Source organism: Juglans microcarpa x Juglans regia, chromosome 7D (genome assembly GCF_004785595.1).
Source record: "Juglans microcarpa x Juglans regia isolate MS1-56 chromosome 7D, Jm3101_v1.0, whole genome shotgun sequence".
NCBI classification, from domain to species: Eukaryota; Viridiplantae; Streptophyta; class Magnoliopsida; order Fagales; family Juglandaceae; genus Juglans; species Juglans microcarpa x Juglans regia.
The window spans coordinates 26,610,157-26,633,464 of NC_054606.1; the positions used below are offsets into that span (position 1 = coordinate 26,610,157).

At 38.5% G+C, this 23,308-nt stretch overlaps 1 protein-coding gene across 2 annotated transcripts; it reads right to left on the bottom strand.

The window, feature by feature from the left end:
• Nucleotides 1–1,531: 1,531 nt before the first annotated feature.
• On the bottom strand, nt 1,532–22,986 carry LOC121238484. Of its 2 annotated transcripts, none has more exons than XM_041135363.1 (9): nt 22,810–22,986; nt 22,534–22,668; nt 5,902–6,004; nt 5,646–5,705; nt 4,358–4,420; nt 4,036–4,236; nt 3,834–3,945; nt 3,514–3,743; nt 1,532–1,823 (listed from the first exon to the last, which is right to left on the bottom strand). In XM_041135363.1, exons 2-9 carry the CDS (start codon nt 22,659–22,661, stop codon nt 1,731–1,733), a joined length of 990 nt encoding a protein of 329 aa, XP_040991297.1. In that variant the 5' UTR covers nt 22,662–22,668; nt 22,810–22,986; the 3' UTR covers nt 1,532–1,730. The 2 variants fall into 2 exon arrangements, with proteins under 2 accessions (XP_040991297.1, XP_040991300.1); XM_041135366.1 differs by having other exon boundaries at nt 3,514–3,731; nt 22,810–22,983.
• Nucleotides 22,987–23,308: the final 322 nt, after the last annotated feature.

A 23,308-nucleotide genomic window follows, 5' to 3' on the forward strand; every position in this document is an offset into this window, starting at 1 on the left:
AGTTATATCCACTCGGACACAAATTGCTGGATTAGCCCTTGGAAGGGTTAAGCCAGGTCTATCTTCCATGTCAACAAAGAAAAATGATAAATATATATTATTTTTTATAACACTTTACACACCTATATTTAAATAATTTATAAAAGTAACTTCATTTCATAAAAATACTTTCGTTTTAAAATATGTTATAAAATATTTTATGTAGATATTATTACCGGTCAACAAAACCATCCCCTCCGGGGACGTCCATCTATTCAAAACCTTGAATAATAAATAAAGAAAATGATGCATGCATCCCGACAAAAACTACCAAACTTATTTTATTTATTTATTTATTAAGAAATTATTTTTAAATAAGTTTGTGAATTTTTTTTTAAATGCGTAAAAGGTTTTAAAACATACTTTAAAAAAATATAAAATAAAAAGTTAAATTTTGCACTTGTAAAAATCGTCCGGGTCACTCTGGGTGGCCTAGCAGCGATCCAAAAAATAACGAGGGTTGTCTGAACAACCTGCAGCGCTCGTAGTCGTGAGGCCCAAGGAGTAAGGACACTCTGCTTCCGCTACCAAATCGCAGTAGTTGAAAATGCTGTGCTCTCACATCAACCTGGCTCTTTTTGCTAGAATTATTGATCCAATTATAAAATAAACACATAAAATAAATTTTATAATATGCATTGAACATTTAGGCGTATTGAAGAATATTTTTAAAATAATTCAGTATTATTTATTATTTTATTATTATTTATTATTTATTATTTATTTTTCACTCTAATTTATTATTATTTAATATTTTATCATTATTTTTTCATTACTATTTACAAAACACTTAAAAATACCTTACTACCTAAAAACAACCTCAATGTCATTCAAAAATAAACACAATTCGGAAACTCTTTTTTTTTTTTTTTTTTTTTTTTTTTTTTTTTTTTGGCATTCCCGTCCTTCGTGTAGAAAAGTTACATTGGCAGGTATCCATTGCAATTCCTCGTCTGATCTGCATGAATATTCATTTTTGTATTTTTATGAAATTTTAAGATTTTTTAAAACGAGTGATGCACATGTGCCTTGTTAAAGAACATGTGTCCAATAATGAATGATACTGATGTAACATCTAACAAATTTCTGACAAAAGAAACAATTTGAATATTCTTAAAATTATATAGTAAAAAAGTTCAATTAGAAAATGCAGGAAATGATTTTTTTTTTTTTTTTTTTTTTAATGGAAAGGAAATGAATTTGATTTTGAAACAAACCACAGAATCTGATTTTATACTTATCCCTTGAATTTTTTACAAAGCTAGTAAACAAGGAAGCCTTGAAGTGGTGTTCCACGCATGAGCCATTGTTGGATAGAAGGTTTGGTTTTTAAGATCTATGGAACAGCACGCTTGAGCCATTGGTGAGGATTCGCCCGGGCTCACGGCTAATTTCCAAATTAACTAGTAAAACCTCCTTATCCAAAAATAAATAAATAATCTATTACGTGGCCTACATAGCCGTGCATTCAGTTACTGAAGTACGAAAAAGCTAAACTGAAATGAACATTATAATTTGACAAAAATTACATGATTCTTCATTATTTCAACACAATATATTGTCCTAGAGCAAGTGAATTGCACGCTAAAACATCATTGTCCGCTGTAACTGTGTTCCAAACAACTTCACCAATACCTCAAATAGAAGACCCGGACCACATCAGATAGGTATTACCTTGCAAAAGTAACAAATCAAGTCTCTTGGAGTGTCTCAAATCTTGTTGGAGTGTCAATGCCCATCATACAGCAAATACCCGATATTAAGATTATGAGCAAAACAATGGCCTGAAGCATCGTAGAAGCAATTGTGTTAGAACATTATGTGAGGATATATAGAACCAAACAGATTGGTAGAAGCAATCAAATTACTACATGCACATAATAATGTTTGCATACCCATCACGAAATAAAACCTAAAAGTAGAAAGAAAAATGGAGAAAAGCAAGGAGAGGGGGAGGAATTGTTGGCTAAGCCTTCAACAAATACTTTCGTACGAAAATATGTACAATGATTATCCATCTGCCTTCGTGCTCTTGGGACAAGATGTATATCTATGCACGCATAAAAAGATTTACAAATGCATACAACTAAAATTAGAATAAAGACTATTTAACTAAATTTAGTTACCAGATTTCTTATAAGCTTGATATTTGGTAAAGACAATTGAGCAAAAATCGAGGAAGCAGATTTTATTATTGATATCTAAGATGTATTTAATATTTTAGGATAATCCTTTTTGTGGTATGGATTATTATCCAACCTAAGTAGCTATTGAGTTTTGTAAAAATCTTGAATATGAAGATAGGATAGTAGTAGAATGCTTCCAATGGATGGATGTTATAAAAAATGCAAGTTAGCGAGTTAAAGGCAAGAAAACTTCTTTAAGAGAATAGTAATGAATGGATGTTTCACGAATAGGAGACACTCGTATATTAATGGTAAATTGAGAGCATGGTCCATCACGAGGAACTCTCCTGAGCCTTTGTAACCACTGGGCCAGGGGCAAGGACCACCACAAGTGATCTTCCCGGAAAATGTCAAGCCATAATAGGGAGCCAGAAGAACCCCAATTAGTAGAAATTAAAGTTTAATTGAGTTAAGAGATAAGGAGACACTGCATCAGCAGCAGCAGGAAGCAACTAACAGGGCCCTCATTCACTGACTACCAACAGTGCCTGCAGCTGCTCTCACAATCTGGGGTCAAGTAAACAATTTATTTTAACAATACTAGAAAAAATTAAGTGAACATTCTCAAGCCTCGATGAAAAATAATCTAGGCAAGTTGCCTGTGACAAAAACTCATATTTAAGGGTGTTGTACTACTTCATGATTAATCAATCATTCATAAGAAATATGTTACCGAGTAGACAAAACTACAACGAAAGTAATAAGACATTTTACAAAATGTTTTGGTTACAGACATGAGTTTTGACATTGCTGGAATCTTGAAAGAGTAATGTTACTCACTATCCATTTAACCATCATCCTCCCATCATCCCATGATGTGGTCTTAAATGATTGGAAACTATTTGTTATATTCCACTTGTGTGCCAATCATATTTGATGTCACATCAATGGATATTGAAAGGATGACAATAAAAAGGATGATAAATAGAATTTTTCATCCTCGAAATATAATTTGTGCTCTCTACTCCAGACAAAGAACAGTCAATGGAAAATTGAGGATGACGTCTACATTGTACACATGATATACTTTAGAGGTCATTGTGCCTATTGTGATGTTCAAGTAATTTTATCTAATTAAAACTTGGTACTTTTTACATAGACACTGTAAAACAATAAAAAGGCACAGGTAGCCTAAACCATCATGCAGTGGAACGCTCTCAAACAGGCAGGTAATCTGACATATGGAACGGCCGAAAGTCAAGATGTTCACAAAGTATAGATTCAACAACAAAACAAAAGCACCATCAAATGAAAATTTCTTATGTGAAATGGACAATCAACAACTTACAACTAGAAGTCCCTCCAGAAGTGATGATTTAATCTGGCAAACTTCATCACAGATTGTAGAATTGGCTGATTGATTTCCTGAGGCATTTTCAGCAAGAAACCTTCCCAGCTCCTGAGAAGAAGGATAATGAGGTGACCTTAAGGGATCAGAAACATAGAGAGCTGCATATTTCGCTCCAGACTGCTCCACAAAATTGATCAGCTCAGACAAAATCTCACCTGCAGATTTGACTGACAAATTCAAATGGCCAAACTAACTTGACTTGTGAAGTAGATCAAACAATTCCTGACAACCATATAAACAGTTGTAGCTAGACATACTCTCAGATTGTGGTTGGTCAAGATCTTTTGAGCTATGAGACCCTCCATGGCAGAACACAACCAAATCTGCTTGCCCCTTCTGCCTCTTTCCACTCCTTGAAACCAGATAATCCTGTTCATGCAATGGTTTATAAACAGCATCATTTCTTTTTTCATATACCTCAAAATATCATAATGTCATAATTTGCCAAGTTGATATTACATGTATTGAGTGCAGGTCTGCAAGTTTTTGAAACTTCCCATCCTCTACAGAACAGGACCCCAGGAAAGTAACATTAGTGATTCCTAAATTATGCCCACAAGTTTCCATAAACCCTGAAACCAACAAATTTTCCATTGTCTCCTCCTCCGATGCAGCAATATATGGGAATGCAATAGAGAATTTAGATCTTGTGAAAGAGACCTGTTCAAGCACATGGAATGTTAACTATTAAATCAGAAAGTTGGAGAATTTATGCAATTTATGGAAATTATAAATTTCTAGTAAAATACTGATTAAATGCACTTGGGCAGACTCTACTTTCCTTGAGCAAGTCAACAATAGCTGAGTCTACATGTTTGCCAGCTGAAATATCTGAAGATCGCAACTGCAGCAAGCAAGGGAATGTCGTTAAATCACCTCTATAACTGCTTCTTTCAGAAAGCAAAGCGTTGTCAGTATAAAGCATTACATGGGCTCTTAACACTGTATAGTTCATAAAAACACAAGGAGTAAGTTCTTTTAAGTTTTTCCCACTCCCAAATTAAGGTGACTGTGTGCGATGGTGACTCCCCTTGCAATGTGAGGTCACTACCAAGTTAGCTCCATTGCTGATAAAGGTGCTCAAATGGTGAGTATTGGACTTGATATGCCACCCCTCAAATTTATAAGAGAAAAGGCTACAGTCATAAGGCAGAATAAGCGACGTGTAGATTGATGCACTATGGTAGCAAACTCACGAGAAGAAGAAGATTTGTTGGAATATTAGGGGAATATTAGGCCATGTTTGGTTAAGTTCAATTTTCAAAATTTTACCAAAAAAAAATTACAACTTCGAACCAAACATCTTTCAATCTCAAAAAAAATTACCATTTCAACTTTTCATCAAATCATTTGCTTAGATTTAAGTGAAAAGTCAAAAACACAAAAACCAAAATAACTTTTACAAAAACCAAAACAAAAATATCCCAAAAAAAGTATATTTAAACAACTTTTCAACCGTTCCTATCCACTTTCAAAACTCCCAGTACAAAACATATTTTAAAAAAATTTTCTTCAAATTATCTGCCATCACAAAACCCAATAAAAACACATCTCAAGACTTTTCAAACAAATTTTAAAAATTTCATTAACCAAACATGGCCTTAAAGTGTGAGTGATATAGTTGGTTAAGTGATCAAGGTCTCATGTCTGAAAGTAGTCATACGAGTCTGATGTTTTTTTTTATAAGTATCATAGGAGTCTGATGTTAACATCATATTGCAATGCAAAAACTCACTATATACAACTTTTGGGCTATAGTTGTGTCCTATAAGACAAATGGTCTTATAATGTCAAAAGTATATTCTTCAAGTAATACGAGAATACAAGGAAAAAACAAATGTCAATTTAGACTCTAGAATATATTCTAGACTATTTATTCTAAGACAAATGGTGTTTAGCTTTTATACAAGAGTCATGAAAATAATAATTATTATTATTATAATAATAATTGGTTGTATAATATTCTAGTAATGAGTGGTTTACAAAAGTGAAATGACTTTCAAAATGGAAACATGAACCTAAATAATAAGTTTATATGATGAATTTAAAGCAATTCAAAGATTCCTTACCTCTCTACCAACAAAGACAAGTGCTAGATCCACAGGGTGCTGAAGTTTATTCCCTGAGCACTGAGGTAATTGCAAAATAAAAGATATGGTAATAGGTTGCTCTATAAAAGAAATTATAGAGTGCCGTTCTTTTACTTATAAAAAAAGCTAAAGCACCAAACTGTAAAACATACTTCTCTTTTAAATCTCAGATGAATTGCACAGTATTATAAACTCTAATAGATGAATCGCTGTATTACTCCAATGATTAAATTACCAGTATGTTTGACCAGCCACCTTCAGTCAGAATAGACCTTGCTATATCCTTCGAATAGATGGTCTGATAGTTTACAACATCCTTAACCACATAACTTGAGAACCTAAGATCAACCATGAATAACATAAAAATTAAAATTCATACTGAGAAAACAGATGTCACACATGAAAAAATGGCATGGTTTTTCTGTCTCAAGAAGTTTGATAACAAATAAATTTCAACTTTTATAATAATAGAATAGAATTATAAATTCTAAACAAAACAATTATAATGCTATTTCAAATTCTTTTTCTTTATAATGTAATACCTTGTATTTTGTGTGATTGTGTATAGGAAGGTGGTAAATGGGATCCCGCATTGCTTGGGAAATGAGAAGTTCTTGCCTTTTACAACAAATTTCAAGTGGCTCCAATTATAATCTTGGCTACTCCTATTGGAGTATGGGCCCAGATGTGGCTCGAGTCTTCTTTGGGTCATTACATATAAAGATTTGCTTCAGATGTACATCCTTTAAATGGTCCAATCCCTTTTTTTTTTTTTTTTTTTTTTTTTTGAGATAAGTATGGTCAAATCCCCAATTAATATAGAAGAATGAGTAGTGTTATATGTACTTACAATTTTACATACAAGACTCATTTTATCATTTCTTTTTTAAATTTCAAATTTCATAACTTTCAGTATATCAATAGCTGACACGTGGAGAAGTAAATTTTTTGTAAGTTTTTTTTATCAGTAATAAGAATTTTACTAAAATAGGCGAAATCAAGTACACTGGACATATACAAGAGCAACAACTATGCATGAGTGTCTACAGCAGTGTTTTTAATCTCGTACCGTAACGGTCGATACGGCCGGTATTTGCCATACCGGCCACTGGGCTGGTACAGGTATGATATATATTTCGTACCGGCTCAAATACCGGCCATACCGGCCTATATTTCAGCTTGTAGCAGCTTGTATTTCGGCCTTTAATTTTTTTTTTTTTCATTTTTTCAAACTACAAACTTATTTTTTGACCCACAATTCAAACTATGCTATTTATAATTTATATATATATGTATTTATATATAATTTATTCATATATAGACTATTATTTTGGAATATTTCGTTCCAGTGCCTTGACCGGTACGGTATTCAAAACATTGGTCTACAGATACAAGGAAATCAATAATGTATGTTCATCGACCAATGGAGTAGAGTATGAAAAAATAAAGTTCTAATCTCGTCCATTGTCCGTTCATGATTCTCAAAACTTCGACCATTCCTCTCCATCCATATGCACCACCATAGACAGATCGGTATCATTTTCCAAATAACTACAATTTGAGTGGTACCTCAGATGCCTTGTTAGCTGGCCAAAAAATCCACAACCATTTGTGGCATCACCCAATGGAGCCCCGCCCTGGCAAATATATCATTCCACAAACTCATGGCTACGTCACAATGCAGTAATAAATGATCCACCAACTCCCCACTGTTCTTGCACATATAACACCAATCCAACACATTGAGTTGGCGTTTCCATAGATTATCTATGAGTTCTGCTACTGAAGCCTCCTGTCTTCGTGTGATGTTGTATATTGTTGGATAAGCTTCCTTAAGGACTCGATCTCCACACCATAAATCAGTCCAGAATTTAATTATGGAACCATCCCCAATTGCAAAACACGTGTATCGATGGATGTTTGTCCCGCTTCTTTGGATGTGTTTCCAAAGCCCCACCCCATGAGGTCCGCTCCCCTCGTTCAAGCACCATCCTTCCCACAATCCACCATATTTTAATTCTATGATAACTCTCCACAAAGGTCCCCTCTCCTCATGGTATCTCCATAGCCACTTACCCAATAAAGCCTTGTTGAAAACCAACAAATTACAAATTCCCAGCATGCCTTCACATATTGGGGTACAAACTGTAGCCCAATTCACCTAGTGAAACTTGAAGTCTTCATCTATTCCACCCCCCCCCCCCCCCCCCCCAAAAAAAAAAAAAAAAAGGAAATCTCGTTGCAACTTCTCTAACCAATAAACCACCTTGCATGGTATTGGAAAAGGAGATAAGAATTAGGTAGGTATATTGAAAAGAGTACTTTTTATCAACGTAACTCTACCACCTTTGAACAAATAAATCCTCTTCCAAATCACTAGTTTCTACTCCATTTTTTCCAACACTCTGTCCCAAATGGACTGTGACTTGAAGGAGGCAACCAAGGGAAGACCAAGATACTTCCTTGGCAAGGTGAAGACTTTGCACCCCAGAATGTTGGCGAAGCTCAAAATACCTGGAACATTTCCAACTGGAACTAATTCTGACTTGGCGAGATTCATTTTCAATCCCGATGCCGATTCAAAACAAGGTAGAACAGCCCACAAAGCTTGAATGTGATTGTGACTAGCACCACAGAATACAAGAGTATCATCCACAAATAGGAAATGGGTCATCACAATTGTGTCGATTCTTGCATCCCATACTACGAAGCTAGATAGAAATCCAACTTCCACAAGACCTGCAGTTATTTTACTAAAAGCTTCCATTATGAAAACAAAAAATAGTGGGAATAAAGGATCACCTTGTCTCAATCCACTCGAGCTTCCAAAGAAGTCCCTTGGAGTACTGTTCACCAAAATGGAGAAGCGTACAATGGATATACAAAATTTGATCCAAGAGCATCATCTCCCTCAAAGTCCACACCTCTCAAGCATGTGTAACAAAAAATTCCAGTTTACTCGATCATATGCCTTCTCCATATCAAGTTTGCATAATAACCCTAGAACATCCTACTTGATGTGACTCTTCAAGCATTCATTTGCAATGAGGACATAATCAAGGATTTGCTGACCTCGTATGAAGCATTCTGGGGCTTGGAAATGATCTTCTGCAATATCGTACTCAATCTATTAGCCAAAACCTTCGAAAGAATTTTGTACATTCCACTCACCAAGCTAATCACGAAAATCCTTAATCTCCACCAGTCCCGGCTTCTTTGGAATAAAAGCAATGAATGTAGCATTAAGGCTTTTTTATAAAGTACCTCATTCATGAAACTCATGGAAGAAGCTCATGATGTCATCTTTAACTACTTCCCAACATGCCTTAAAGAAAGCCATAGTGAACCCATCCGGATCTGGAGCTTTATCACCTGCCATACTTAGCACTACCTTGCAAACCTCTGCCTCCTCAAATGGTCTCTCTAGCCAACTTGCTTCATGGTGATCGATCGACTCAAAAATAAGACTATTCAGGCTTTGTCTCCAACATAATTGTTCCGAAAGTAATTGTTCATAGAAGTTCTAAATTTTTCTTAAGTACAATTAGCATTTTTCTAGAAGAATATCTAAATAATACAAGTAATTGAAATTTTAACATACACGGTTTAATATATCTTGGTGAGAGCCTCCCTACCATTAGATAAGCTTAAAGTACAGCCCCCTCCAAGGCCATGAAATTCTCTTATATTTTGCGCTAAAACCAAAAACCCTAAGCCCCATAACCATTGCTACAACACTCACACCACACCCTAAGCAAGAAGATCAAGATCCAAACCACTTAGCCAAGCCGTGTACTCCAACCCAACCTTTGGATCAACCTCATCCCTTAGGCAACACACTCTTTAAATGCCATGATAGCTATGTTAGAAAAATTCCATGAGATCATATGAAATTAATGAAACTCGGATTTCATAGAGGGCTAGGAAATACACATGATAGAATTAGTTTTTTTTTTTTTTTTTATGAATAAGAAGTTTTATTGAGACAAGTAGCAAGGCAAAGCCAAGTATCTAGGAAGTATACAAAAACTGAACCTAGTTACAAGTCAAGAACTAGAAAAAGAAACAAGGAAATCATGGGCTCTAGTTCCATTAAATACAATAGCCGAAGCCCATTCAAATAAGGTTTTTTTTTTTTTTTTATCAATTAAAGATAGATATTATATATATGAATGAAATAGGCATGGCCTTTGTACACAGGAAATATACATAAGAACTCCTAATTACATTCTAAGAACAATAAATTAAAGACAAAAAATCCTGAACACTATCCCCATGTAAAACAATAGTGGAAAACCAACACATTAGAGTGTGGAGAAAAAAATTCTTCAGCTCAGACAATGTACGTTCCTTATCTTCGAAGCAACACATATTCCTTTCCGTCCAAGTGCACCACATAATACATAACGGAATCATCTTCCACACTGCTGCCACTTGATGGCAGCCTTGCATCTTTGACCAACAACCCAACAAATCCACCACCCTCATAGGCATAACCCAACCCTTAGAAAAATCTTATCCCACAACACCCTTGTTACCTCACAGTGTAATAAGAAATAGTCCACAGATTCTCCATTCTTCTTGCACATGTAGAACCAATCCAACAGTACACATCTCTCTTTCTCAAGTTGTCTGTGGTCAATATCTTCCCTAGAGCAGCACTCCAAACAAAAAAGCTACTTTAGAAGGCACACGAGACCTCCAAATAATCTTCCAAGGGAACAGCGTAATATCAAGTTGCGTTGTCAAGATGCCATAATACGCCTTAACTATACATATCTTTTGGTTATTAGACCTTCACTTCAAACTATCTCCCTGTGCCATAAGAAACTCCATGGAATCTAGTACGCTGTAAAATTCTGAAACAATAGGTAATTCTTAATCATGCAAATCCCTATTAAAAAGAATATTCCACTGGTGCGCACCATGAGAAAATAAACGCACGTCCGCCACTGAAACCTCCCTATTCACTGCAATATGGCATAAGGCCGAAAAAGCCCTTTCCAAAGCGTGGTCTCCACACCACACGTCCCTCCAAAATCTGATACGAATGCCCTCGCCAACTACAAAGCGAATTTGATTTGCAAAACAGGGCCATCCCTTCCTTATATACTTCCATAAAACCACACCATACCCCCCCCTCCTCTCACTTCTTTAGAGCACCAACCACTCCAATCGACACCATATCTAGCGTCAATAATATCCTTCCACAATGAACCCCTCTCCAAATGATATCTCCAAAGCTATTTTCCCAATAATTCTTTATTAAAAGTTCTCAAGTTACACACTCTCAATCCCCCGTTCACAACTGAGGCACATACAGTCTTCCATCTAACCAAATAAAATTTCTTCTCCTCCCCCATACCTCCCCATAAGAACGCTCTAAAGAGTTTCTCCATTCTGTTCATCACCCCTACAGGCATAGGAAACAAAGATAAAAAATAAGTGAGGAGGTTAGTGAGAGTACTCTTGATTAGAGTGAGACGGCCCCCTTTTGATAGAAACATCCGTTTCCAGCCAGCCAACCTTTTCTCTATCTTCTCCACTACCCCATCCCATATAGCTCTATTCTTGAAGGTTGCTCCCAGCGGAAGGCCCAGATATTTCATAGGGAAAGAGGACACCTTACAATTCAAAAGTCTTGCAAAACTAAGAATATTAGAGACCGCCCCCACAGGAACCATCTCAGACTTGCCCAGATTCACCTTTAACCCTAACCCTGCTTCAAAGCAGAGTAACAATGCACGTAGAGTTTGAATCTAGCTCCTATTTGCTTCAAAAATAACTAACGTACAATCTGCGAAAAGAAGGTGTGAAATGATAATAGGGCCACCAGCAACATTGCCCACCTGAAAACCCGATAAGAACCCTCCCCCAACAGAAGCCTGCACCATCCTACTTAAAGCCTCTATAACTATAACAAATAGAAGAGGACATAAAGGATCTCCATGCCGCAATCCCTGCAAACTATCAAAAAAACCAGCAAGTTGCCATTAACCAGAACTGAGAACCGGGCAATTGAAATACAATGACATATCCATGCAATCTACCAATCCCCAAACCACATCTCTCAAGCAGGTTTAGAAGAAATTCCCAATTCACATGATCATATGCCTTCTTCATGTCAAGCTTGCACAAAACACCTGAACCTCCCTCCCGTATTCTATAATCCAAACACTCATTTGTAATGAGTACTGAATCCAGAATTTGTCTCCCACGAATAAAAGCATTCTGAGACTTGGAGATAATATGTTTCAACACCGGCCTAAGCTGGTTAGCAAGAACCTTTGAGATAATCTTATATATGCTACTCACCAGACTTGTAGGCCGAAAGTCTTCAATAGTCACAACCCCATGTTTCTTGGGAATGAGAGCAATAAAGGTCGCATTAAGGGATTTTTCAAACTCTTGAAAAGAGTAAAATTCACTGAAAACCTGCATAACGTCCCCTTTCACAATGTCCCAGCAAGTTTGAAAAAAACCCATCGAAAAACCATCCGGCCCTCGCGCTTTATCCTTAGCCATGCCCAATATGACTTTGTAAATCTCTTCTTCATCAAAATGTCTCTCCAGAACACTTACACTCTGCGAGTCAATTGCCTCAAAGTGCAAAGCGTCAAGCTTCAGCCTCCAAGGAACCGATTCTGTGAGAAGGGTCTCATGATACTGTACTATATGGTTTTCTAGCTCGGGAGGAGAAGATATCACCTGAGAACCAGATTGAAGTGATTCAATAGCATTGTTACTCTGATGTGAGTTAGCCACTTTGTGAAAGAACTTCGTACACCTATCACCTTCTTTCAACCAAAGAGCCCTAGATTTTTTACGCCATGAAATCTCTTCTGACAACAAAACCCTCTCCAAATTTGCCATAACTGTGCCCTTCCTCAACAACACCTCCTCCGAATTATCTCCCAGTAACTCTTTATCCTCTAAATCTTGCAATTCCTCCAACAATGTAGTCTTCTGATTGTCAATGTGACCAAAAACCTTCAAATTCCACTTCTTCAAGTATTGTTTCAGTGCCTTCAACTTACCTGCCAGAATATAACTTGGAGTACCAATAAACTGATATGAAGACCACCAAGCACGCACCCTCTCTACAAACTCATCCGCTGAAAGCCACATGTTTTCAAACTTGAAAGACCAGCGTCCCTGTGCATACCCCCACAATCCAAAATGATAGGAAAATGATCTGAATTGACTCGAGCTAGTCGTTTCTGACTTACTTCTGGATATTTAGCTTCTCACGAAAGAGATACAAGGAATCTATCCAATCTCGACCAAACCAGCCCATTTGATCACTTGTACTCGTCCCCTACCAGAGGGAGATCCATGAGGTCCAGATCAAAGATGAACTCGCTGAATTCTTCCATAGCCATAGAATGTCGACAGTGCCTTGATCGCTCACTAGGAAAGCGAATAGTATTAAAATCACCCCCCCATGCACCACGGCACATCCCATAAGGAGTATAGACCTGCCAACTCCTCCCACAACCTTCTCTTATCCTTATCCACGTTAGGACCATAGGATCCTGCAAAAGCCCATTCCCATCCATCAACCACATTTTTAAATCGAGTCACAATCGAGAACTCTCCAATACACTCAATCATTTCAATTACTCTTTTATCCCACATAAGTAGCACTCCACCTAAGGCTCCCAAGGAGGCCAAACAGGTCCAACCCATATACGAGCACCCCCATAAACTTCGCACAATTTTCCCATCAATGAATCGCAGCTTTGTTTCTTGAACACACACCACATCCCCCTTCCACATCTGCAGTAATTGTTTGATACGAAGGCGTTTATTGCAATCATTGAGCCCCCGTACATTCCAAGATAAAATCTTAGGATTCATTTGAGCAGTAGATTGCCCCTCCCTTTCGATCTATCTATTCCGCCACTCCCTTCCTTTACATCGTAATTGATGGAACAAGTTAGCTTTTTAAATTCCCTATCCCTCTTAGTGGCTGACTTCGAATGGCTATCTTCAAATGCCACAAGAAGGGCCTTGAATTGTTCTTCATAACCTCCAAAAGAGATCTCAATAACAGCTTGTAACTCCTCTACCTTCTTAAAAACCCAATTTGACGGACTACTCCCATATTTAGAACTGGGAGGAAGTGTACACAGAGGGGTTACAACAGCCCCCTCCCCAACAGCACTATTATTATCAAACAGTGCCAATTGCAAATTTGGCTCTAAACTTGAAACACAAGTTGCACCAGATTCACTACTAGGTGCCACAAAAGTTTCAGAAAGCCTCATCCTGTAACACCCCGTTCCCGTAGGATAGAGATGTTACTAACCTTCATAACATAATGCCCAGTAAAGAGATTCATATCCTGAAATACCTCATTTATTGAAAAGCATTAAAATGTTAAAACTGAATTGAACACAATTGTCTCGAAAACTGAAGGTAAAGTAAAAGAACATAAACTAATCCTATGAATGACATAAAAGAGATCTAATTCTTGTGTGAATATCATTTATTCCTTCCTAATTCTTTGTACTAAATCTCCTCCTCGTCATCCAACTTTGCGTCATCATAATCACCATCTGTGAGAATTAAACATAGAAGAAAACAGAAAGACAAACAAAAATGAGTCGAATACTCAGGAAGTAGCACATCATACCGTAAAATAAAATTTGGCCTAGCATGGACTTAATTTCTGAAGACTCTTCATAACGTACATACAGCTTCATAGATTTACAATCATACACATAACATGACTTTCTGAAAGACTTTACATACATATATCGTCACAGATTCATATAGCATACGTATTCATCATTAACATGAGCGGAAGCATATATAATTATGGCAAACATGTAACGTGAATGCATAATATCTTGTTTATCTTGTCTTAACATGGAGTGAAACACGCTTGGGTCCGTGTTTCACTAAACTTGCATAACATGGAGTGAAACACGCTTGGGTCCTTGTTTCACTAAACTTGCATAACATGGAGTGAAACACACTTGGGTCCTTGTTTCACTAAACTTGCATAACATGGAGTGAAACACGCTTGGGTCCGTGTTTCACTTAACTTGTGGTTAACCACGCTTGAGTCCTTGACACTATAACATTTCTTATCTTTCTTAATGCATGAGAATTTATTAGGCTTCATGAACATTTCTAACATGGCATATTCTTGTACATGGCATAGCATAACATGGCATATTCTTGTACATGGTATAGCATAACATGGCATTTTCTTATACATGGCATAGCATAACATAACATGACATAACATGCTCTGAACGTTTTATGACATTCCATGGCATACATGATCTAAGTACTACATGAACATGGCATACATAATCTAAGTATTACATGGACATGGCTAATCCATTACATGGCATACTTGACTTGAATTACTACATGAGCATCTCATGGCTTCATATGATTTTAGTAACATTCCATCAATCGAACAACAAATTCATTCATTCAAGCATAATCTCGTATTTCATCAAAGATCGTAAAAGGAATTTAACATTGACTTACCTCTTAGCGTAGCGTAGTTAACCATCAAAAGCACATCATATTTTCATACATAACAATAATATTCATAGTACGCATGCATTTATATGATCATATCATTTACCTCTTAGCGCTGCTTCCTAATTCCCACTTTGTAATGCACTACCTATACGGGGTACTAGATGTTACTAATTCCTTAGTGAACGCGTTTAGAGTTCTAATTACCTTAAATCATACCATTGAGATAATTTAATACATATTCAATTAAAGATTATTACATATTAATATTATTCAAAATCCCTAACATATCCTTTAAAAAGAAAACTTAATAATTGTATTAAAATATCTGAAGGCCCAAGGCCAATTGGGAAAAACAGTCCACTTAGAATTTTAAAGAGGCACTCGGTTGAATGGGCTTAAGTCCCAAGGGCCCATTCTAGATTAAAAAGGAGAAGCTTCCTCTGGAAAGCACAAGGCTAATGCAAAGAGCTCGTGAATGTCAGAGGGAGTCATGCGATAGCTTACCGAGAGAGGGGCTAAGTGCGACGGTGGCTCTGGGTGGTTGGACGCAACGGCGTTGCAATTGGGAGGTTCCTATAGTGGTGCGACACCGAGAGAGAGAGAGAAAGAGAGAGAGTTTTAGAGAGAGGAACCTGTCAAGCAGAGAACTGAAAATCACAAGGAGAGAGAGATCCTGTCAAGGACTTACAGGAAGGAAGTGGGTTCACCTGGTTTGGGCTGGTCGGTGATTTCTGGCTCCAAGAGTGGTACTCCGAAGTCCCTTGAGGTGGTTGGCGACGACAGCACAAGCACATGGCCAAAGAGTCACTGTCGATAAAGAGGGAGAGAGAAATCGACGGGTTGGGCTCAAACTGTGACGACGTACGTCGAAGTGGGGAAAAAGCTCACTGTAGGCGGCTTTTGTGGTAGTTTCCGGCGAGGTGCTGACTTGGTTGAGGGAGGTGGGTTCTCGGTTTGTAGAAGCTGATACAGTGGCTATGTGTGTAAAGTTTCTTGTGTTTAATTTCTGGAGGTCACGGGGTGGGTTTTATAGGCAAGGAGAAGGGGTATCGTGGATCATAAGGAGATTGGATAGAGTTTGGAGTTGGGAGTTTGGTTTTCCATTAGGAAACTTGTTCAACTAGGAGATAAACACTGAGACTTATGGGCGAAGATAGTGGAAGAAACTCACCCATTCTAATAAAATCACTATTTTAAAACATATCTTTAATTTAGTAATAGTAATAAATATAAAAATAATAATTAAAATTAAAATTACACTTTTGGGGTCTGGATGTTACACATCCCAATTTCAAAATCACCTCCACCGCAATCTCCCAACTTGTTTCCATCGAAAACCCCCATCTCCAGAGGTAAAGAGCTTCTCGGAGACCCCAAAACCCTCGCTGGGCTCAAAAGCCCACACTCTGACCACCATACGGCACAAAAAGGTCAGTGGGACCTCCGACCACCACGCACGACTACTTCTGTGCAGACTCCGACAGCAGCAAGTTATTCTCGGCACTATACCTCCGTTTCTCAAAAATCCGTCGGCTCGAAGCTGTTTCTCTGGAAGCTGCCAGTTCACTCTCCAACACCTCAGACCCCGCCGGCAAGCCTACCACCATCGACGTTGACCCCTGCTCACAAGCCGGCTTCTGTGCACACTCCGACGAAGAAATAGGTCTCTCGGTGTCATTAAAGGTTGATTCCCGCAACTCTGCCGGCACGATCTCTGACACGCTAGACCTCGCCCGCAAACCCACTACGACCGACGTCAACCTCTGAGACACCATCGGGGTTGGGCCCATCGACAACGACAGATTAACCTCGTTGAACTCTCTGCGATTTCGAGCAGGAAACATCACTTGGGCCTGACCCAATGGAAACTGTTGGGCCTGGGCATGTGGAATCACTTGGGCTTGTTGCCTCATACAACCACTCGTATGGGCCTGGAACCAGACCCACTGAACCGCTTTATAGGCCTTTAGTTGAGGCCCACTTGAGACCAAACCCTTCCCCTTATACCCATGTAGCCCATCAGCAGCATACAGCCCCTCCTCCTGGCCTTTTTCCTGGCCCAACTCCAACTCCCACTTCAGCCCCTCCTCCATGCACCGTTTCACATGAACCAGGCTAAGTTGCAAAGTACCCACTTGTTTCTCCATTTCAACCAAAGTGTGCAGTTGAGTTTCCATTTCCAACCCCAACATGCATCTGCCATCTCCATTACAGTGTTGCGCCTTCACCACTACTATCCTCTGCAATTTTTGGCGCTTGAGACAAGGCCTCCCTGTACGAAACGAGGTGCCCCTATCCCAGCCCTTGCCCCTGCAACAAAGGTGAAAGCATTCATGGATAACTTCCTCTGTTATTCCCCCCCCAAAACGGAGGATGTATCAGCAAATTCCTTCAACATACCACCAAAATTCCTCCACCCTACCCCCATCCTCCCTTCCCGAATCACTACTAAACCACGCCTCTTCTCCTAACTAAACTCAGATAAGGAGAAAAAATTCCCATACGAGTTACGCTGTCTCTGCACCACCAAGACCTAAGACCCACATCTTCTCAATCTAAGGAAGACAGAGGAGCCCATAGAGGCTATACCTTCCTTCACCATGACAGCCAACCATCCCAAGGACTCTTGATCAATGATAATGTATTTCACAATGCAACAACTACTCTCCGTGATTCTCCACCATCTTTCATTAACCTTCTTGAACTCAAAGCACTTTTAATCAATGATAACATTCCTACTCAACCCCATCACAGCACAACAAATCAAAAAGAACAGCAAAGGAAGAACTAAACACCACTGATTATTTCCACGATTAGCAGTAAGTTACCAACGGCAAGCAGAAACAACATTTTTTCTCAAAAGTACGAAGAGAAAAAATTAGAGAGAGAAACTAGATAGGTCAGGCAAATTTGATGCAATAAGGTATTAAAGAAAAAACATCTAAGTTCATCCACCGAGCATTCCTTATCTTCAAAGCATTGACCATTCCTCTCATCCAAAATACACCACACAAGACATAAAGGGATCATGTTCCAAACAGCAACAATTATCACTAGTACAGAAGAGTGCATTGAATAGATATATGTTTTAGTTAAGATCGTCATTTTGCAAATTACCCCTTAAACCTCTCCATCAAGCAAAATGACGATCTTAACTAAAACATATATCTATTCAATGCACTCTACTGTACTGGTGAATGGCACTCCCGCTAGCTTCCTCAGTAGCTCTTACGATTTGTAACAAGTTCCAATTCCTATTACTTTTTGTTATTGTAATGGAGGCTCTAAGCAAAATTTTATCAACTACGGTTGATAGAGGTTTTCTCCCTAGCTTCTATGTGGGGTGGTAATCTTTGGCATCTATTGTTTGCAAATGACACCATGATATTTCCTAGGGCAAACCTAGCTCACCTCTACTCTTTGAGGACCACTTGTTCAATACTCTAAAGTTCCTTCTAGGTTGAAAGTGAATTTGACCCAGTCAAAGTTGGTTCCAATAGGAAATCTTTCTAATGTGCATAGTAGAGCTAGCATATTGGGGTGCATGGTATCCTTTTTGCCTATGAAGTTTCTTGGCTTTATTTGAAAGCTTCTTTCAAGGAAAAGTCTATTTGAAATTGTGTGATTGAGAAGATTGAGTGGTTGGATCCCTTTTCAGAAGGGATCCAAAACATCTTATCACTTCCTCCATCCCTAATTTCCGAAGAATATAATAAATTAAAGAAGTCAAAGAATACACCAATTTCCCAATCTTGGGCTGCCCTGTGGAAAATGACATTACACTGCATCGAGCTTCCTGAAACTCCCAACAACTCTGCCATTGAGCTTTCTACTCATGCACTAACTTGTGCACTACTAGAAAAGAGTCTTTTAGGGTGGTGTCTACATACCATATGTCATGCCAAAATCAAATCTTGGCGCCGTCACCCACCATGAATCCGATATGTTGATAGCGGACCCCCCATCCTCCTTTGATACTCTTCCACAACCCCACACCATATGGCCCATTTACCATATTAGAGCGCCCCCTCCCACCCCCCCCCCCCCCCCCCCAAAAAAAAAAAAAAAAAAGCTACACCATACTTGGAGTCGATCATGCTCTCCCTAATGCATCCCTCTCTTGGTGGTAACGCCACAGTCATTTCCCAAGAAGTGCCCTGTTGAACACCCTCAAGTTCCAAACCCCCAAGCCACCACCAAATATTGGAGATCATACCCTCCCCCAATCGACTAGGTGGAATTTGAATTCCTCACCTAGTCCAATCCACAAATAATCACGTTGAAGTTTCTCAATACGCTTCGTCACACTTGTCGGTGAAGGTAAAGGAGAAAGGAAATAGGTAGACAAATTGGAGAGAGTGCTCTTGATTAGAGTGATTTGACCACCTTTCGATAGGTACATCCTCTTCCACCATGCCAATCGACATTCAATCCTCTCAATCACATCACCCCATATGGTCTTAGCTTTGAAATCAGCTCCCATGGGCATACCAAGGTACTTCATAGATAGAGAAGATACATTGCATCCCAATATACTAGTCAGGAGCCTTCTATTGAAGACATACCAATCAGAACTAACTTTGACTTGCGAAGTTTACTTTCAAACCAGAGATAGCCTCAAAACACAGAAGAAGTCCCTCAAATAATGGATGTTGTTATAGTCCACTTCACTAAATATCAATCAATCATCTACAAGTAACACATGGGAAATATTGAGAGTAACATTGTTAGCCCCCACCATTGAGGAATCTGAAAGAAAGCCATTCAAACTATCACTAACAACATTCTACTAAAAACTTCCATGACCATAATAAATAATAATGGGGACAAAGGATCCCATTGTCTTAGGCCCCGGGAGCTATTAAAGAAGCCAACTAGAGTGTCATTCACCAAAACTAAGAACCGCACAGTAAACACACAATACATGATCCAAAAGCACCATCTCTCCCCAAAACAACACCTCCCAAGCAAGTGATGCAAAAAATTCCAATTGACGTGATCATAAGCTTTCTCCATATCCAATTTGCGAAGAATACCCAATAATCTCATGATTTAATTCTATTGTCTAGATATCCATTTGCAATGGGCACTCAAGCTTGTTCATTGGAAGGCCTTACTTTTCAAGCACTCAAACTCAAAACCAAGCATGCGCTTATTGTGCAGTGGCAAAGCCTTAAATGAAACTTTTGCAGAGGTGTATAGTATTGTGCGTGCATAGAGGATTCAATGGCTGGTCTATAGAAATTCTATAATTGCTTTCCTAAATGGAATGTTAGTCTTTTCATGGCAGCTCTAATAGGGAATTTGATGATTTCAAAGAGTTATTCAATCTCTTGTACTCTACTAGATTACGTCTTTAGATATAAGATCCTTTAGACCCCTAACAAGAAAGGGAAGTTCACTATTTGCTCTTTATATAAGGTCCTTATATGTAACGCCCCAATGGAAGGCCCAAACCACATGGCCTATACTCTAAAAGGACTAGTCAATGATACAATTAGAACTTTATTAGAACCTTATAAAGAGCAAGAACTTCTTCTTCCCAAGCAATGTGAGATCTCATACACCACCTACCCATATCCGTATCATATGGGATATCACAATCTACCCCCCTTAAATTCTCAACGTCCTCGTCGGGCCTGTTCATTGTAGGTAGCGTGGCTCAAGTCCCACATTTCTCGTTGGGATAGATTCTGATACCATTTGTAACGCCCCAATGGAAAGCCCAAACTACATGGTCTATAATCCAAAAGGACTACTCAATGATACAATTGGAGTCTCATTGAAATCTTATAAAGAGCAAGAACTTCTCCTTCTCAAGCAATGTGGGATCTCATACACCACCTACCCTTATCCTTATCATATGGGGTGTCACATTATATCTCATGATAGTAACCTCTTCATTTGGAGGACTATATTAGCACACTTAGAACCTCTAAATACAACTTTTGTTTTTACATGGATAGCCTACTTAGGGAAGGGACAACCTAAAGAAGCATCATATCATTGTGATAAATTAGTGTTGTAAGTGCAGAAAGAGTGTGGAATCTATGGACTGGCTTATAATTCCATTACGAGATTGTCAGTGCCTAGTGGAATGACTTTCCCATTCAAGTTGGTTGACTTGGGGTATGACTAGAGGTTAGTAAACCTTTTTTGCTACTTGAAGAAGATTATATAGCAGCCCACAAATTGCCGCCATGTGGAAGATGACCCCTATTTGTCTAATATGGTGTATTTGCAAGAAAATGAATGATAGAAATGTTGAGCATTGCAAACAAATGATAGAGAAGCTTAAAGTTTTGTTTCTAAATACATGACTCTTCTAAGCGGCTTTTATAGATTTTGAATGGGCTGAATTTACATGGCTTTCTTGTCTAGCTTCTCATTTCTTGTTAGATGTTCCTCTTGTATCCTCCATGTGTACTCGGCGCCATTTGCATTTTTTGATAAAATCTTCAGTTACTTATAAAAATAAAATTGGAATAAGGTTGACCTTAACCTTATAACCAAACACGTCAAATTTTAACACCAAACGAAGATAATGATATTCCTAAACTAGAATAAGGATGGCCTGAAACCGGAATATAAGATAGGAAAATAAACCTGGACTATTGTAACTACATAGCCAAATACACTCATCTTCTTCCCCAAAATACACAGCCCGTGGGTTGCACACCACCTCTGTTCTCCTCTGCTTGGCACAATGCACATCTTTGCCATTTCCACCGCACTGCAACTTCATTCAGCAACCTCGCTCGGATCACCATAGAACAACCGAGGACCACACTCAATCGTCTACTGCTCTGCACCGATAACCAACCCAGGAATCCAGGCTTTGATACCAGATGATGAAAAACTATGGTTCTTATCAAAAGGGAAACAAAGAGAATTGACTGATCCGAGGGGGTCAACCTCCACGATTGCTCAAGGCAATTGACTGAAATTGTACTTTCGGTAAACAGTCCTACGGCATCTATGTTGTAATTTATAGAGGAAAAGAACCTAGAAACATCGCCTACTAAGAAAAACTGAGAATCTGTAGCTAAGGCTAATTAAGAAAAGAAATCACACAATTTAAGTCAAGAAAATCAGCAATAATATCAGAAAAAAATTGGATTTGTAACAATATATTGGCGCATTGGATTTGTAACAATATATGGGTGCGAGCTCCAAAACATGAAATCTGGCCAAGGAGAAGCCCTTTTTCTTTATTTTTGTTAGATATTGGTACTCTCTTGCATTAAACGAGGGAAAACCTTGGCCGTCAAAGCAGGAGGCAAAGCATTTCCACGAGTCCAGCTACGATAAGAAAAAGAATAGAAATATGGGGAATAAAAAAAAGAGTGCAAGTACATACGAATCATGATGAAGGTAAGGTGACCAGAGAAAGGCGGGCGCGGTGGTTGAAGGCAGGGCCCGCCCACATGGAAGCAGAGCTGAAATCAAGGCCACCACCACAATAGAAGAAGCTGCCTTGATCTTCATCTTCGTCCTACACAGAATCATATAGTATCTCAAACCCAAACACATTACTAGCATACAGAAAATTACAATTATAATCAAAAGTATCTCAAGAAATAAAATAATTATGGAAAGTACATATAAAGAGTTATTATGTTCTTCCGGAAATTACCAGAGAAGACGCAGAGCTGAGATTGCTTTCTTGTTTGGGGTCAGGATCAGCTTTATATACAGCCTTTGCTAACTCAAAACGGCAGTTCGATCGATCTGTGTCTCGATCAAACATACGAAAGAAAGGATACAACCTATGCCTCGCCCGGAAGCCGTATGTGTAACCCTTGGTTGGTGCTGAGCAGTTTTGTATCCAGGCCCACCGTCTGTTTTTCTGCTGCTTCCTTTTTGGGTATATTACTCTTTAACCCCTGTATTTTTAATATTACGCTTTTGGCCCCAAATTCCGATCCCAACATTCGACAGTGACGCCCCTCTCCCTCTCCCTCAGCTTTTGGGGGCTCTGGAGGCCCAATTAACGTTACGGTTTGGGCCAGTATATCTTTATACTGTCTTCTCTAAGCAAAGGACTGGATCTGACTTCTGAGTCCACTTGTCCGAATAGTGGATTGAACTGGGCTACATTTTACTTTTTTTGTTTTTACTAAATGGGCTACTTT

Excerpts from the sequence above, each read along its gene's own strand:
- LOC121238484 (XM_041135363.1), bottom strand. The coding sequence starts at position 22,661 with ATGAAGATCAAGGCAGCTTCTTCTATTGTGGTGGTGGCCTTGATTTCA. Across the intron at positions 5,706-5,901 it reads GTGGCTGGTCAAACATACTG|TGCTCAGGGAATAAACTTCA; the intron begins GTAATTTAATCA and ends CAATTACCTCAG. Across the intron at positions 4,421-5,645 it reads TTGTCTTTGTTGGTAGAGAG|TTGCGATCTTCAGATATTTC; the intron begins GTAAGGAATCTT and ends TGCTTGCTGCAG.